General features: G+C 40.8%; 1 protein-coding gene across 5 annotated transcripts in view; it reads left to right on the forward strand.

Moving 5' to 3' along the window:
• The window catches only part of dlgap2a (discs, large (Drosophila) homolog-associated protein 2a), a 198,073-nt gene that overhangs the window by 140,538 nt on the left and 38,650 nt on the right, over positions 1-18,885 (forward strand). For all 5 annotated transcript variants that reach the window (XM_034222526.1, XM_034222527.1, XM_034222528.1 and 2 more), the window contains one exon: positions 12,882-13,096. In XM_034222526.1, coding sequence (XP_034078417.1) covers positions 12,882-13,096 — 215 coding nt within the window. The remainder of the gene's footprint in view (positions 1-12,881; positions 13,097-18,885) is intronic.

The following is an 18,885-nucleotide window of genomic DNA, read 5'->3' on the forward strand; positions in this document are numbered from 1 at the left end:
AGAGAGATGAAAACGTCTGTAGTGTTATAAGAAGTCAGAAAACTGAAATAAATGAGTCAACTCGTGATGGATTCAAATGTTAATCTGCGTGCATGCATCAGGTGTCTGTGTGTGTGAGCGAAATAACACATGTGTTTGTATGAGAGATCGATGAGCTGGATATTTGGGCAGACAGAGATGGATTGAAAATAGCTGCTCTTTCGCTAAAATGACAAATGTTGCAGGATTAGGCCTGGCATAATCTATCGCTCTCAGTCATTTCACAAATTAGCCCCAATTAGCCCCCACCTCCCCTCCCAAAAAAGAAAACACACCTGCACACACACACAATGAGTGGAGCTGATAATGGCAAAAGATTCATCACTTGTTGGCACACACCTGGTTGAATAACAAATTCAGCAATTTGTGAAAATAGGTGTAGGGGTTGCTCTCTCTTACACCCACACTTTCCAAATGAGATATGCAAATACACCTGGGCTGCAGCAACTGCTGTTATCCGTGCCTCCCCCACCTTCCTTGCACCTAGCCCCATAACTTTACAGCACAATAACTTTGTCTTACTGTCAACTTTTAGCCCTGATTATGTCCACTGCTCTGTTCTCGCGCTGCATACAGTACTGTTGTACAAAGGGAGGATTAGTCTTTGATAGTTTTGCCGATAGGGCATTGCGAAGGGATTTAATAAGCCAATTAATTGCCATGTTGGCTTGCCAAAGGTGGAGCTTGAGAGGCAGAAAGGCTGCTGATTAAATTACAAAAGGGAAGTGCAAAGCAGCAGAAACACAACTGGCACTGTGACTGAAAGCTACAGTAACACCATCAACACACACAGGGGTTCCCTAACTTTCTATTAAGGGCTTCCCAGATAGCCACCAGGCCATGACCCAGTACTTATTAAGGTGTTTGTCCCAGGAACCCCGGGATCAGACAGCAGTTTGTGGATAAATGTTACTGATCTCTGAGTCGACAGCGTGGCTTTGAGATTACAACCCTGTGGGGTAGCATCTGCTTATATTTGTGTTTTAAAACTACGTTTTTTTTATTATACAAGGTTGTCTGGCTGCAGCTATTTAATTGTGTTTCTGTTGTGACTTTATGTGTTCCACTGATCTCTCAGGCCAAATCAATAGATTTTAATAGACTTTTTAGTTTAATACCACTATGTTCTGCTTTAGTAAAAAAATGTTTTGTCAAGAAGTATTTTAACATAACAGTTAAAGCCATGTTGTGTTCTTTTTTGGACATATATATATAACGTAAGTAACGTTACTAAGTAGTACATTTTGGAGAACGTCAAGGTGTTGAATAAGGAACCTTGGTTATTATTGTTTTGGTTTTGATTTAACAGTACTTGTATTATTAGTATTTCTTCTATTGGATGTTACCCCTCTAGGGCTGCATGATTGTAGCCAACATGATAATCACATATATTTTTAATAAGCATTAATCACGATTATTCATTGATTTTAGGGACACACTTATAATTATGCACTCATTAAATAATGGAGCATTTAATAATAATATTTTTTAACAAATACACATATTTTCTATAGTATAATATATATATAAAATATATTTCTATATTTTCCTATACTAATAGTGTTGAGAAAGGAAAAAAAGTGATCTTATTTCCCCTCTGATGTGTTTATGCATCCACTGGAAGGAGCATTACAGGATTTCTTATGAATGTTACACTGACTTTCACTAGTGGGTCACCACTACTGGAAGCAAACAGTCGGAGAAATGTTGGCCCTGTTATTTGGAAATTAAATGTTCAAGGATTATTATTATATTATCCCTTAACACAAGGCTCCTTTTTCTATTCATCCTTGAGTGTGTTTATTTCCACCTCCATGCTTACATCTAATAACATAAAAGGTGTTTAAATAAACAAAGACATACTGTTGCATGTGTGGGCGTATATGTGTGAAAGAGTGAGACGATGGAAGAAGAGTTGCTCGTAGGTAGGGTAACATTGGTCTAGGAAGAAAAAAGGAAAACAGCTCCATCACACACACATACTGCGTACCCATGCAATCTTGTGGGAGGAAATGAGGGGCTGCTAGGTGGGATTACCAATGATTGAACCATTAAGAGCTCTCTAAATCTCTCTATTCCTTCCTCTCTCTCTCAGTCATTTCTCCTTCTTTCTCCACAATTCTCCCCCCTCCCTCTCTCCATTGCTCTTCCTCTCTCTGTCTACCTCGCTCCGCTCTATTTTGAAACTCAATGGCAGTGACTTATGTTTCTTAGTGGGAGAGGAGCTGTGTATAGATAGAGCTGCAGAGTTAATCAATGAAATGCACTGCTGCACTGCAGGAGCATTGGCTGAGGCTTGCCTAGGCAGAACACACACAAACACGCACACGCACACACACACACACACACACACACACACACACACACACACACACACACCGTACTCTCTGTGATCTCCTACAGAGGCAAAGATCAAAGCACTGAATGTAAAGGTAGATGGCTAAAAATACCAAGGTCTGCACAATCCTGCTATGAGGTGATTGTGAGAAATTGTTAAATACTGGTTGAATACTGGTTTGAATTGCTTAACACATATTGGATGGACAGTATGTGTAAGCAGTTGTTTTTTAAAGGGGCCCTATAGGTTGTGCCTGTGCTGTGACATGTTTCCATGCTTTAACATGTTCAGCAATGATACACCTGTGAATTGGATGTAGAAAAGTCAGAATCAATATAGATGTTTTTATTTTAAAGTGGACCTATCATGCTATATTTGAATAATATATTGTAGGGCCATACATATATAAAACATGTCTGTGAAGTTTAGGGTTAGGGTTAGGGTCTGTTTGGTATTTTCAAAATACCAAACAGATCCTGCATTTTAGCCATGCCTCATTTCACTCTATTTGCTCTTTTCCAGCCCTGTCTTCACAAGGGCTGATTATGTGACGTAGCTTTAGTGCAAATGAGCTGCAGCTGACCATGCCCCCCTGCAGGAGAGGGGAGCGTGCTCTGATCAGCTGCTGGGCTCTCAGAAGAGGGGGAGGAAAAGAGAGGCTCCGTCCTCTGTGTATTATTCTTATATGATTATACATGATGAGTGTCAAGGGGTGAACTTAGTGGCATGAACTCAAATGCACAACTCAGACTCAGACTCAGGTGATATTCAAAAATAAAGACTTTACTGGTTTTAGCACAGTAACAAAACAAGGAAACACAAAATCACTCTTTCGAGGAAAAACTATCAGCAGACATCAGGAGCATGAGAAAACGGGATATGACCATGGAGCAGGCTAGAGCGTAGTCATGAATGAGGAACGAACTGGCACTGGACAGGTGGGGACTAACACAATATATACACAAGGTGAGGGGAACAGGTGGAGACAATCAGGCGGGGTAACCAATCATGAACACAGGAGACACATAGGGGCGGGGAGCATGGAGTTCTGAAACGAGAGGGAGAATAACTTTTCAAAATAAGACAGAAGGCACAGGACAAAGGGACATGACAATACTAATATAAAGAATAAACTTTCATCATATGTTTCCAAGACATGACATAGAGTCGTTATTCATTTGTTTTAAAGCTCAATAAATAACAAAGAAGACCTTTGACCGGCACTTTTCTAATTTTGTCCGGAAGATTTAAACTTTAACGGACATGTTGACCGGCGAAAAAAAATCTAACTGAAACTCTGCCGCACGGTCCCCTCGTCCCTTGGAAGAGGCGGAGAGGTGGGTGTTTGTCATCTGCTGGTAGACTACCAGAGAGAATTACAGCAGCAGGAGTAAACGCTTGCCTCGGGGAGGGAGAAAAAGAGCCAGAGCGTCCACAGCGGAGAATAAACAGAAGGGAAACCATGCGCGGGAAGTCTTCTTCGCTGCTTTTGTGGCAGGACTACAGCGCCACTTACAGGCCTGGCATATGTACTACAGCGTCTCCAGCGCTTTCGAGCAGCAATGGCCGGCTGTGGCCCAACCTCTCATTCCCCTGATAGGTGGAGAGTTGCTCATATAGGCAGAACACCCCTTTTCTGACGTCAGAACAATTCAAATCTGTATCAGCTCCGTTGCAGCCCCGTTTTTAGAGATTTGGGTATGGAGGAAAAGAGAGAGGGTTGTGTTTTCTGACACTTGGTGAGTTCCCTGACACACCGGGGACACATATTCATGTATAAAAGACGTACAAAAGTGCATTTTGCATGATAGGTCCCCTTTAAAGTAAATTCAGATTGAACATACTGTAGTAAAACAATTACAATTATAATTTCTGTCCAAAAAAAAACCATTACTTATAGTGAAAACCACCCTTGAATGATGGGATAGTAGACAAAAAGCTTTAGGAATCCAAACTATAACATATAATAAGTACCCTGTATCAAGATTGATGCAAAACAAGTGACATTTGACCTTTTTAGAGAGGTTTAGAAAAAAAAACACCTCTGGGGTCATTTGAGTGTATTTGCCATATCTCTGGAACCCATCGGTGCATTTTGGTGATTGACACCTCTTTTGAACCATTAGAGCCAATAGAATCGAGACAGAGTTCCTAAATCCATCTAAACATTACCATTGGTGAATGAGAGTGATGCGCAGCCAGCATGCCCAAAACCAGAAGCTGGGTTACAATCTATAGAAAACTACGTTTATTGACATAAATGTTATGATGGATTATCAGTAGGGATGCTCCGATCGCCAATTTTGGGGCCGATCGCCGGAATCAGTATCGGCCGATACCGATCGCCAATCCGATCGAGTGGGCGGGCCTAAATTGAAGATTTAAACATCATTTTAAATCTTCCATTTAAAGTGATGTTTAAAACTCAGTTAATGGGGCTCATTCACTGGAGCTTCCACAAACAACAATCAACTTAATTATTACATTCAAATGATGTACATTATTCAAGTTTACATTCACTTTGGATAATAACACGGGAGAAATGAGCGGAAGCGCTCTCTTTTCCTCTCTCCCTCTCTCCCTTTCCTGACAGCCTGTCACTGACAGCCTGTCACTGACAGGCTGTCAGTATCTCATGCAGCTCACTGATCCAGTAATGAGTGACCCGACAGTGAAGAATACATATATTTATAACTAGTTTAGCTTGTTCCAGAGGTAGATAAAATAGCTAAGTGTGTTCGGTCTAACTCTTGTGTGTTTCGCTCCGCTCACCGGTCCGTCTCAGTGGGCGGAGCTGCAGGATTTCTGCTTCACACACGTTGCATACCGCTATTTTATTGTCTTTTTCGGACACCTCAAAATACTGCCAGACCGGTGAAGCCATTTTGGCGAGCTTGTTTTGCCGCGCAGAGAGAAAGGTGTCATGAATTTTACGTCATGCGATCGGCTCTCGCGATCGGCATGTTTAGAGAGCACTGATCGATCGGTAGAGAGTGAGTATCGGCCGATCTCGATCGGTGATCGATCGATTGGAGCATCCCTAATTATTAGTAATCATTTCAAAGTGACACAGAGACATTGGATTAACCTTCAGCAGCGTTTATATGCGTTTTAATGCCCTTGAACACAACTTTTGATCAGAAAACAGCAAAGGTAAGACGTATTTGCCGTTTTTGTGTGTTGTCTTTCCTGGCTCCGCTGCCGCAAGTTTTGGTTGCACAGTGATGAAACGTATACCAATGGAATCTGTGGAATCTCAGCTTTCATATGATATCTAGTTTGTGCAGATTGCATGAAGTAACATATCTCTACCGTGAGTTCTGTGCTAAGTGCGTTAGCATTTTTTCACTTAGTGCTAATTCAGAGGCTTGGTATTTCCCTTGTGTTTCGTTTAGCTAAAAATGGTTAATATTGTCTGATAGCTGAGTTTCTTCCCGTTAAGTGGGTATGACACATTAATAGGTTGTTAAGTGTTAAGATGCCCTGAGACACAGTTTCGTGAATATTGTTGTGTGCTGGCGGGGGCATCGGGCTTAACAGGTTAATGTTCATAAAAGTATTTATTTCTCTCATACTGCCTGTGCTGCAGCTCTTCTTTTCATCCTCTGTCTGAAACCAGAGTCCAGACTCCAGTCTGCTCTGATTGGTTAGTGGGCCGGCTCTGTTGTGATTGGTCAAGCGCTTAGAGATGTCCCGCGCTAGCCAACAAAATTGTGACTGTTACACAGTGATGTCACTATGTCACAGAAGAAACAAAGAAGTCCAATGGAGGCGTTTCAGGCAGGGGGAGTGGGTGGGAGAGAAATTCCTTCTGGCGTGAACTTTGGGATTTTAGCCCTTGCTAACTATTTACATGCACACAAACATAAACCACACTACAATAAAGGGAACATTCCCACCAAGCATAATAGTCCCCTTTAAGACCAAACCTTAGATGTAGCATATCAAAAATGATTTCCTCTAAGTCTTGTCTGTTCTTTAACCTGTTAAACCCGTAAAATCTTGCAAGAAACAGCGTCTGAGGGCTTCTTAACATTTAACAAACTATGAATGTGTCATACCCACTTAACGGGAAGAAACTCAGCTACCTGACGATATGAACCATTTTTACTGAAACAAAACACAAGTCTAACGCCGAGCCTCTGAATTAGCACTAAGTAAAAGAGTGCTAATGCACTTAGCACATAACTCACGGTAGAAATAAGTTATACTTCATCGGATGTGCACAAACTAGATAGCATATGAAAGCTGAGATTCCACAGATTCCAATGGTATAAATAGCATCAATCCACAACCAAAACTCGCGGCAGCGAAAGCCAGCAAAGACAACACACAACTTCACTTTACGGGGCCAAAACGGCAAATACGTCTTACCTTTGCTGTTTTCTGATCAAAAGTTGTGTTCAAGGGCATTAAAACGCATATAAACCCTGCTGAAGGTTAATCCAATGGCTCTGTGTCACTTTGAAATGATTACTGATAATCCATCATCATATTTATGTCAATAAACTGAGTTTTCATATAGAGTGAGAGCTGTAACCCAGCTTCCGGTTTTGGGCTTGCTGGCTGCGCATCACTCTCATTCACCAATGGTAATGTTTAGATAGATTTCCCCTCTCGATTATATTGGCTCTAACGGTTAAAAAGAGGTGTCAATCATCAAAATCTACCGATGGGTTCCAGAGATGTGGCAAATACAGCCAAACAAGGTTTTTTATTTTTTACACCTCTCTAAAAATGTCAAATTTAAATCTTGATACATGGTACTTATTATAGTTATAGTTTGGATTCCTAAAGCTTTTAGTCTACTATCCCATCATTCAAGGGTGGTTTTCACTATGAGTAATGGGTTTTTTTTTTACGGAAACTATAATTTAAATTTTTTTACTATGTTCAATCTGAATTTACTTTAAAATAAAAAAATCTATATTGATTCGGAATTTTCTACATCCAACTCACAGGTGTATCATTGCTTTGAGAAAAAAGATTATTAATGTACCCCTTTTAGAAGTGAATATATAGTCATTTGTTCTGGGCATGTCATTTTCGAGCCTGAAACCTGAAAAACAGGCTCAGGACTTAATAGCCATAATTAATTAAAGGAAGTAAAAGTTATTTGACTGCCATAATGTAACTTTAAATATGGATCTTCACACTTGAGCTGTGAAACTTCACACGGCTCCCACTAACTTCGGCTCATATTCACCAAGGCCTTGAATAGAACAGGATCTGGCACATTTATCTAGTCACACAGAATGATTGCACATGGCAGCAGGTATGTGGATGCACATTCACCTCTGAATCCCATGCCTTCACTGTGTAGGTTCTGTGGGTCAAGGTAAGCGTTCATGGTGACAAGCGTCCATATTTCACCTCCATTAAGGATGCTGGGACGCCGTGTGTGCTTTCACATCAATCAATACGAGCGAGCTGCTGCCCAACCTGTTTCTTTATCAGCACGGGGAGACACGCTGCAATCTATCGAAGCGAATCCAAATTAAACAAATCTCACCACAGCTTGTGCCTGTCCTCTAGCGTTCCGTTCATTAATTAGACGTCTAAAAATATCAAACCCCTCCAAGACTTAATTAACCCATCGACTTCAATTGGTAGCTGGTGCATGCCTGTCTTTGGAGGGGAGATGAATCACTTTTATCAGAGTGTGTCTTTTTGGGAGTGTATGCTGCTTCGTGTCTGTGCATTTTTGGGTAGAGGGCATCGCAGTTAGCTAATGTTTTCTAAAGTCATGCAGTTCTATTTTTGCATGGCTGTGCTTCTGTGATGTGCATTTTTTGCCTTTCATATTTATTTCATATTTTTTGCCTTTTCATATTTTATTATTTATATATATTTACTTTTTTCATGATGTACAACCACAGCTTTGTAGTGAAATGTACTACCTAGCTTCACAAGCCTAGAGGACAGACCATAATCCCCATCAATCACACACTAATGTCACAACATAGATGAAATAGAAGAGTCAAAGGCTGCTTTGGCCCATTATTCCCTATGATTAACAGAGATGGTTGTAATAAAGCCATAATTGATCAATTACTCAGCTGTTTTGATTTGATGTGACACTTGTTAGTGCAGTTAACGTGGGTGGGGGTTCTTTGATGCAAGAGGTAAGTCAAATTAGACCCCGGCCACACGAGGACGAAAACGGCTAAACGCATAGGATTAACGCAAACGCAATCGCAAACAAGCTTCCGTCCACACGCAATAGTTATCCGGATAGTGTCTGCCCACACGAGACCGCTCCGTTTAGCTCCAACCGCTGGAGAAGCTGCAGTACATATGCAGGAGCCTGTACGTGGCGCTGTAACTTCCTCCACAAAAGCAGCGAAGAAGCATGGTTGTCATGGTTGCCCTTCTGTTTATTCTCCGCGGTGGGGGCCGAGGGAACAGGGCAGAGTTTTTCTCCAGTCAACGTGTATTAAAGTTTAAATCTTCCGACAAAATTATAAAAGTGCCGGTCAAAGGTCTTCTTTGTTATTTATTGAGCTTTAAAACAAATGAATAACGACTCTATATAATATAATAATAAAAATACACGGAGCCTCTCTTTGGACAGCGTCAGTGTCTGTCTCATGCAGCAGCTGATCCAGTAATGAGTGACCCGGCCGACAGTACAAATAAACATATTTATAACTAGTTTAGGTAGTTTGAGAGGTGTCTCCGTCCTGTCAGATTAGACTTCAACTCGCGTTTATGTCCATATCGAGAGAAAGATAAATAATCTGAATTCAGTGTGCAGTTTACTTTACGCGGGGGTGAGCAGCAGAGGTGGGGAGAGGCGGGGCTATTGCACAATCATTATCAGAAAATGATCGCTGAAGCTGCAGTATATCCACAAAAGCAGCGAGTAAGATCCCCTCCGGATGTGTAAGTCTGCTGTAGATGTTGCACAAAGAACTGTAGCATGGTCAGTAGCGTCCGGAGCACGATAGCAACTCTGCGATCCGCCATTGTTGTTGTTGTTGGTGGCGAAACACATCAGCAATGGCGCGGGGTACGCGGAGGTGAGCAGCAGAGGTGGGGAGAGGCGGGGCTATTGCGCAATCATTATCAGAAAATGATCGTATAGGGCGCACACACGGAGCTGTTTGACCCCCCAGAGCGTTGCGTATGCCGTTCTATCCACCTTGGGACTTGTTATCTTTTCCTCAGTCGTTTAGTGCCGTATGCGGTCGTCCTCGTGTGGCCGAATGGTCTATATGACACTAAACAGTAACGCAAACGGCCGTTTTTGTCCTCGTGTGGCTGCAGCCTTAGTGTCAGGGGGAATCGTTTTTGTCTCATATGTCTCATTAAAAAACTGACATGTCTCAATGGTATACTATGGACAATTTATTTTAAGAATCCCCGCTGCTTTTGCTGCTTTTATCACATAAAGAGGGTGGCTTTATTCCTAAAAGTGCAGTGTTGGAAAGGTTAATGTCTGCTTTTGTTTCTCTTTGAAAAATAATCGCCTTTCAATTGTTATCTTCCAATAGAAGACATTTGCATCAGAACATGAGGAGGGTCATCTGTGTGATGCATTAGTGACATTTTGAGGCGAGCTATCACCTCCTGACATTTCCAACATGCAGTCAGCTGCCATCCAGTTCATTGTAAAAGTCTGAGGAGTGAGTTAGTCACTGACTGGCCACAGAATGTCTTCAGAAAACATAGAATCGGTAAGGTATGTTTATTAAAATGGATCATTTGAAACAAAAACAAAATTAATTGATAAGTAGAGAAATTTGAAGGAGTCAAGAGATAAGAAGTAATGATATTGTGAAATCTTTAAATTAACTTGTGAACTAAAAATAACTCTTGGTTTAAGCAGACATCATGTTTTCTAGGAGCTTTTTGCAGATCTTCGGGGCAAAAAAACTAAAAGCTGCTTCTGCATGTTTGGTTCTGACCCCGTGGAGAATGAGCGAGCCTGTCCCAGATGATCTAACAGCTCTGGGTGGCTAGTAACAGAGCAGGATATCAAACATGCATTCTGGCCCCAAGCCAGTGTCAGACTCTGAGGGCTGACATGATGTGTTCTACCCTCTTGGTTTTGGTAAGGACACAGGCAGCAGCGTCTAGGAAAATCCATAGTTAAATGATTGGTTTGTGTAAGACCTGTAAAGACACTGTTGCCATTATCAGGTTAACTAAAGACAAATGCATGATAACGTTTATTTAAGTCTTGTTAAGGCATGAGTTATTTAGATCTAGCTGTAATATAGTAAGCTTCAGAACCACAAGATTTGTGTTGTGACACTGTTAAAGGTTTTAAACATTGAGGTGAGCACTGCTTTTGGATCATTTCTTTCTGGCATCTTATTTAATTGCAGAAAATGTTGGCACATCCAATTGATGATTTGTCCCGTGTAGGTGTTCAGTGACTGTAATGTCCCATTATAATCTGGGTTATGTACATGTTAGTGTTGTCTGCATAATTATGATATGATATTTTATCATTTACAAACTGACAAAAAATAGTATCTTTCCTGCAGAGAGGATTAAAACCAGGTTGAATTGAGTCAAACCCATTTTTTCAGTAATGGTCAACTATTAAGATTAAGATGGACTTTTATGAATCCCTCGTGGGGAAATTGTTTCTCTGCATTTGACCCATCCTAGTGTTAGGAGCAGTGTGCTGCCATTTTGAACGGCGCCCGGGGAGCAGTGTGGGGAACGGTGCCTTGCTCAGGGACACCTCGGTAGCACTTGGTCTTGCCGGGACTTGAACTGGTGACCTTCCAGTATATATCAAATGCAATACTGAGATTGAGCAGTAAAAGACAAAGACTTTGCAATATACACACCATAGTATAATATTAGAATCATAAATAGTGGTTAGGAGGCATTTTTTGTTATTCTGGGGTGCAACTCTGGAAAAGTGTTACTATAAAGTTAAAGAAATAGGGACTTAAGTCGGATTTAGTGTATGAAGGATGCATACAGCATCAGAGAATGATTAAACTCCATTTAAATCAAATGAAAACTGACAATGTCACATTTTATAAGTCCAAATCAGTGACCATGTAAATGTGGCTAAAGCTTCTGACCACTACACAGATTCAGCAGATTGCGACAAGGTACATCTAAAGGAAAATATAAACACAGAGGAACAGAGGCGAGAGCTTTGTGCTTTTGTATATCTGCAGAAGGAGCATTGTGTCTCTGAGCGTTGTGTCGCATTATCTATGTGTTAGTAGAAGAGGCTGAGACTCTGACTCTGCTTCTGTTATTTCCCAAATATCATCTATGTTGTACTGTTTAACTTCTGCAAAATGAGAGTGTGTAAGAGAGAGAGAAAAGGAGAGTTGTAAAATGAGCTCTTGAACAATCATCATCAGTTCATTACAATGACTTTGTTAAGGTAGCCCCGCAGATTTTAATAAGCCAGACCACCATCTCTAATACAGAAAGGCTCGTTTAATAACGTTGAAGCAGGATGATGGCATGTACCATAATGGAGTCCCATTTTTCTTTCACGACAAGAACATGATTCAGAGCATAATTGGCTCCACATGATGTGTGTTCAGAAATGTTCTGTACTATTATACCATGTAAATGTGCTCTGCTTCAAATAACAAAATTGCTAGTCTGAGCAGGGCATGAAAGACTAATCTAGAAGTGCATTAACTTCCACTTACCACTGCAGGATGATGTCTGGCGTCATGTCACTCAACATCCCACATTTAGGACAGCTGTGTGTGCGGTGTGAAATATGCACTCCATATGTATGAAAGTGCAAGTGAGACACGCTGTTCTCACTTTAAATAATGGGATAATGGTGATGCTGACGTCTGAACACTCAATGACCTGCTTTAACGAGTGGATAAAAAGTGCAGCATGCAAACTGCCTGGCTTGTTTTAGTGGCAGGTTTTCCATGTGCATTAGCTAGGTGAAGTTGAGCAACGATAGTTTATTCTTCTCCATTTCCAAGCTGTATTTTACTAGTAATTCTTTAAAAGCCCAGTCCGGATCAACAGCATTTTTAGTCTGCATTTTTTTAACCTGGCCGACTAATAAGAAGCTTAAATGGAAGTGGTATGGTTTTAATGTTGGTTGACTCATCGTGAAAATTGGTTTATTTAAATTAATACGGTCCTCTCAAAATCTCAGTCCTTTTTATAAAATGATTATAGATTGCATGGTCGTTGTGCACTTTGCAATGCAGAGGTGGGAACATACTTAAAGATGTACTACCCTTTATGACCATTTATCCACTGTTAATTCTTTAGGAAGAAACAAACAATAAAAAACATATTTCAAAACAGTAAACTCTAACTGCTTAGCACCAGACATGTAGAAGTTACAGAATCAGACATTTCCATTTAGGAATAGCGGAAAGTGTTGGTTTTACATCATCATGCACTCTCACGTTTCTTGGTGTACAAATGGTGTACATTGATAATATGACAATGTTGTCTTTATAGCTTCTTCTTCTGCCCCAAAGTGGCCAAAAATATTGATATTATTTCACTGACTATTTACTATCCCCATGCCACTCAGGTGCCCCAGGATGACTGGGGAGGTTACCCTGGCGGCGGGAAGGATGATGAGATCCCTTGTCGTCGGATGCGGAGCAGCAGCTATGTTAAAGCCATGGGGGACGAGGAGAGCGGAGAGTCGGACTCCAGCCCCAAGACATCGCCTCAGAAGGTGGTGCGGCCCGACGCCCTGGTCAAAGCCATCATCAGACCCAGGGAACTGCTGGACTCCCACAGGTAAAACACATGTATCTTTAAGATGTCATTTAACTCTTGTCCTTTTTTATGTATTCACTTCACCTCTAAGGTATATAGTGCTAGGCGAACATTGTCCATCTTTATCATTTCAAGTCGCATTTTTTATCTTTAAATATTGTGCTCGATATTTATGTGATTACACCATTTGTCAGTTTGGGATTACTCACGGCCCGTACACACAGCAGCTTTTGGCGATTTGTCCACCGCTTCCAGCGCGTCTCCGCCCATTGACTTTGAATGGGGATGACGTCATTTTCCCTCGCTTGTCGCCGAACTGCATTGTGGGGGGGCGAGGCGAAGATTTCCAGGATTTCCAGGGCTGCTTCTCAGGTCGACTATTTTCATTTCCTCGCTCCTCGCTCCTCGGTCTCACCGGAAGTTTATTTGCCTGCGCCATCTTGAGTACCGTCCCATGCTTCTTATTTCTGCCGGAGGACCGAGGATCGAGGAGCGATCATGGAGGAGCGATAACCGAGGAACCACCAGACCATCCTCCGATGAAATCCTCAGATACTTACCCCGCCCCCTTACTGTGTATCGCTCACTGATTGGACGAGGCAGTGCATGCACTGATCTGATGCTTCTTGACATGAGAGCAGAGTGAAGAAAATACATGAACCTCACGGGAGTCACTCCTCAGTTTATACCGTGTTTTGTTTCAATTCATGTATCATTTAGTTACAAATATGTGATATATCTGAACAACAAAGTGGTCAAAAATCATTTAATTCATTTTTTGGAAACATTTTCATGATCGCTTTTTTCGTTTTACATTTTCATTTATTGTCATTTCCATTCAGTCAGTCATTAAGTGCTATTAAAATGTTAATGTGTTACATATCCACACAAACAAACAACGTGTACAATCCAATGAATGTTAATCTAACTGGGTTTTGATAGATAACATATCTCTTTTTCTTCTCTCAATTATTTTATTTCTATTGTGCACTCTAATCAATATTAATCAAACTATTGTTCGTTTATAAATTTTAAGAATGGCGTTTATCTTTTTTGAGAATTAGTTCTTATTTTATTTTATTTATTGGGGTCTACAACAGATGATACAAATGTTTGTGTCAGTAAATGTGTACTAACAGAGGCGGGGGGGGTGTGTGGAAATAACGGGGACAGAGCTGCTGTCAGACGATCAGCTGTGCAGCGTCATCACAAACGGACGTCGCTTCACGTGACGCTCCGGAGGAAAGGACGTCCCATTGCTCTTAAAACTAATTTCCCTGCTTCTCGTGGTTTCCTTGCGTCCCTCCATGCTTCCCTGGTGGGAGGGACTAAACGCAGGGAAACGACGCAAGTGAGGGAAGCAAGGATTTCATTTAATCGACCTGAGAAGCAGCCCAGGATGTTCAGGATTCCAAAGTTGAACATTGTTCAACTTTTGAGGCTGAGCTGGAAGCGACAGCCAATCAGATCCGTTTATGCAAATCTGACAGTTCAAGCGCTAGCCAATCAAACCGCGTGCAAGCTGGGAGAACCAGACCCGCAGTTCATTTCTATATTCCACAAAAATGGAGGAGAAGTTAGTTATTGCGGTAGCAAATCACCCGGTTCTTTATGACCAGTCCCTATTTACTTACCGGGATACAAACCGGAGGAACCAGGCATGGAGGGAGGTGGCAGAGACAGTGGGTGAAACTGGTAGGTTTTCGCATGTTTGGGGATTTTATATCCAGTTTACTTCGTTGCTAGCAAGCATAGACAGTATCATTAGCCAGCATGGAATGTAGCATAAAATAGCACCATAGACATTAATCTCATAAATGTTCAAAATGTTAAAAGAAATAGTGGAGAAGAACCGGGTTTTTTTGCTTTGTATGTCGGGGGCGGGAGATTCATGTGATTGGTTGTTGGTCGCGAAATCCCCAAGCTTTCAGACACGCCCAGCTCCAAGATTTTCAAGATTTTTGAAAAGCTGCTGTGTGGACGTACCGTGTCAGGGATCCAACATGGGAACCTGAGATTTTAGATAATACTATTAGGGTAGCCAAAAACACATTTGTAAAAAGAGTGGCTTTAAAATATTCCAATACTCGCTTCTTTCTGTGTTCCTATTTTGCCTTTTTTTTCAGAAAACAGCTTTTCTCAGCTTTGAGGAATGTCATACTTATTACTTTATTTACTGCAATCCCTCGAGCAGTGTTGTCAGTTTTCTTGTGCTTTTGCTCCACCACTACAACAGTGTCAAGCACTTGATAGCTGAATCCTGTACTCATTAGAATCCCTTTATGTGTTTTCATATTAACGGTAAGAAAGTGTTCAGTGTGTTCTTCAGGGGACGTGCCCTATTAAACGCAGAGAAAACAGAGGGCTTTTGTTTACTGTAACTCAGCGGCGGAAGAAAACGCTCATAAGAGGATTACATGATGAGACAAGCTGAAGAAAATATCACAGAGAAATGAACACAAGCTTTTTTTGCTCAGGAGAGATACAAGGAGAGTTACTATAATTACAGCATTAATACATCCCTTAGATTAGGTTGAAATTGGATAATAGAGTACTTGCACCAAAAAGAGCTGTAGAAAACACCATTGAGCAATGGCTTTTTCCCCTAAGTATTTTCAATGATTGTGTTATCATTACCATCAAACATAGGATGATGTACCTTTTTTATTATGTATGTTAGCGAAGCCAATTATAGTAGATACAGAGATAATACAGTGCAGGTTACTCTCAAGCTGTTATAGGTCAGATAATGTTCTATTCTGCTGCTTTTACTGTGTGTTGTATGTCCTGATAGTTGTCTGCGTATACCCCTGCTCCACATTTGCCTCACCTTCTGTTGCACCTCATATCCTATCTCTTTATGAACTCATGTTAACTTGGTGCTGGGTATACCCCTTCATATAGTACAGTGTATGGTTATACCCCAGCCACAAGCAGAAAAGGTGTTTCCGTCCGAGTTTTTTAAATGCTAAGTTTTCAATTATGAACTCATAAGTGAAACTTTTAAAGTTGTGGTTTTGAATTGTATTGTTATAGTACTTGAGATACCAAATTATGACATCCTGCTTGGCGGTTTAATCTTGACCCAAAGTACATTTTTTAAAAGATGGGAATACATGAAAGCAAATTCCCTTTTGTTTGCTCTTCAAAGGGACGCAATCCTTTTTGTTCATATAGCATAATGTGGAAACTATAATTACAGCCGAGATTTACAAGTCTATCTTAATAATTTGACAGTATTCAAAAATATTCTGGACCTGCTCTTTTGTATTTGCCTTTGTTCTGCTTCGCAAGTGGTGTTTATTAAGTCCAATTACCAGTCAAGGTTTGATCTCGGTGTGGAGGTCCCCAGGTCCCCAGGTCCTTCTCATTTTATGACAGTTACATGCAGTCTTTTGTTTTGCATTCATTTTTGAGAATAATGTGTGAACAGAGCCATGCAGAGGCAACTGTTTGAAGAAAAGACATACAAGTCTTTATTCCTGACCAGTTAACCCTCCAATCAGTTCAAATCAATTTGAGCTCATATGGAGTGGAAGAAATATTTCAACGCTATTATCAAAAATAACAGACAAAATGAGTGTCCTTTTTTCAAACAGAATTGCTCCTGTATAGATACATATGGCTTAAAGCTGGTTGAATCATTATTTCATCAACATGTCTTAAGCAAGGCAAGGCAGGTTTATTTATATAGCACCTTTCAACACAAGGCAATTCAAAGTGCTTTACAAAAATGAAAGAATAAGAAATAATGCAGCGGAAAGTCATTATAAAATGGCATTTAAAAACTCATTTAAAAGCAAAGATAATAAAATAAACATAGAAAATACATGAATAAGTTACAGTGCAGTCTAAGATATGAATAGTTCAATTAAAAGCAGCCGCAAAAAGAAAAGTCTTCAGCCTGGATTTAAAAGTAGTCAGAGTTGCAGCGGACCTGCAGGTTTCTGGGAGTTTGTTCCAGATATTTGGAGCATGACAACTGAACGCTGCTTTACCGTGTTTAGTTCTGACTCTGGGGACAGAAAGCTGACCCGTCCCAGAAGACCTGAGAGATCTGGATGGTTCATAATGGTCTTAGTGGATGATGTCCCAAGGAAATGAGACAGAATTTGAATTAAACATTTGGGCTACAGATAGAGAAAAAGGAGAAATGAATGCACTATTAGATGCAAACCCACAAAAAAGTCACAAAAAAACCAATCTGATATAAATCCATTCAAATGTGAAATTGGGGTAGTGTAGGGACACGACTGCCAGAGTATGTCAAAGTCTGATGTGCCTCTGGTTTAGCACCAAAGGCACATAATGTGACATAAAGTGTAGACATTATGCAAAGACGACCTTGTGTCTGACCCCAGTGTAGAGTGTGGCCTGTGACAGACACATAAATGCACAGCAAGAGACACATTGAGTAACATTGATGATTCCCCCGCTCATATTGTCATGTCCTCGTCTCTCGCTCTTCACGCCTCCGACCCCATGCTCATTGCCATTCAGCAAAGGTTTATATTCTCTCGTAAAGATCAGCATTGTCCCTGGCATCCGCAGCAACACCCACAGACTCTGGTAACACTGTTAACCCTGATGAAAACATGTATGCGCAAACACACATTAAACGTCGGGCATCTCTGGAAGAGTGTTTGTGACATCTCTCTGCAGGATGACAGGCGATGGAAGCAGTGCAGCAGAGATATTCAGCCTTTACAGTCAAGGGCCAAAAGTAGTGCCCCCGCATGCTTACATAATAAGCGAGTGATTCAAATCAAATCAAGTCTTATTGATTGTGATTTAGGCAGGATCATAATAACATCTGTCACAGAGGATGCAGACGTTCAGCCTTTTTATCAGCTCTTTCGGAGTGTGAAGTAATGTATGAGGCAGCTCCAGTGACGTATGCTTCTTTTTCCACATCTTGCAAAGCTTCCCCCGGCTATCCATTTTGAATAGCTGTAAACAGTGAATGATTTATGAGGATGCAACAGCAGGAAGAGCTATCAGTTGCAGTTATTGTACTCCAAGGCCCCTCTAAATAATGGCCCTCTCAGTGGTTAGGCCAAGAGTCTGCTGGGCTCTGCTGAAAGGAAGATATTGACCAGCATGGATCAGGCTGTGTGGCCTGCTGCTTGACAGAAGAGCCACGATTATAGCCTGAAACCTCTCTAAGAATGACATAATGTGCTATCTTTCCTCCTGTCTTAGAACGGAGATGCATGACTTATTATTTCTATATTTTGAGCCTCCTCAGAAATATTGCTTGAGAGAGTGGTTTGGTGCAGCCCCATGGTCGATATATTGATCGATATTAGCCGGGATAAGGCAGATGTACATTTTTATTGGCATATTTGTTGGGCAACAATTAGCAAAGTCAATTAGACCATTAAAGAGAACACTGACAAGTTGGTTTTGTCAGCTGTAAATTGTTCCATTCAGTTAGTAACAGCTCTTTATAAAGCTCATTTAGTGGATCCGATAAGATCACATTGTATTGATCCCAAGAGAAACATTTTGAGCAGCAGCATAAGAAGAATACAAAGGAGGTTGATAGGAACAGGTTACAGAAGTGGAGAGAAAATATTTATATGCAGCTAACACCCTAATGTTGGAATATAAATGCAAAACCAGTGCGGTTGTTGGATAATAGTCGATACTGTATTAATGTTGTGTTATTCATAAGAACAAATGTAACAGTGTCTCTATGTTATAACACATGTTGTTGCAGTACAGTGATTTATGTAGAATACTGTTTTAGCTGAAAACATATTTTAACTTTGATTCCCATAAATCAGCTTACACAAAATGGCACCCGG

Source organism: Gymnodraco acuticeps, unplaced genomic scaffold (genome assembly GCF_902827175.1).
Source record: "Gymnodraco acuticeps unplaced genomic scaffold, fGymAcu1.1, whole genome shotgun sequence".
In the NCBI taxonomy this organism is placed as follows: Eukaryota; Metazoa; Chordata; class Actinopteri; order Perciformes; family Bathydraconidae; genus Gymnodraco; species Gymnodraco acuticeps.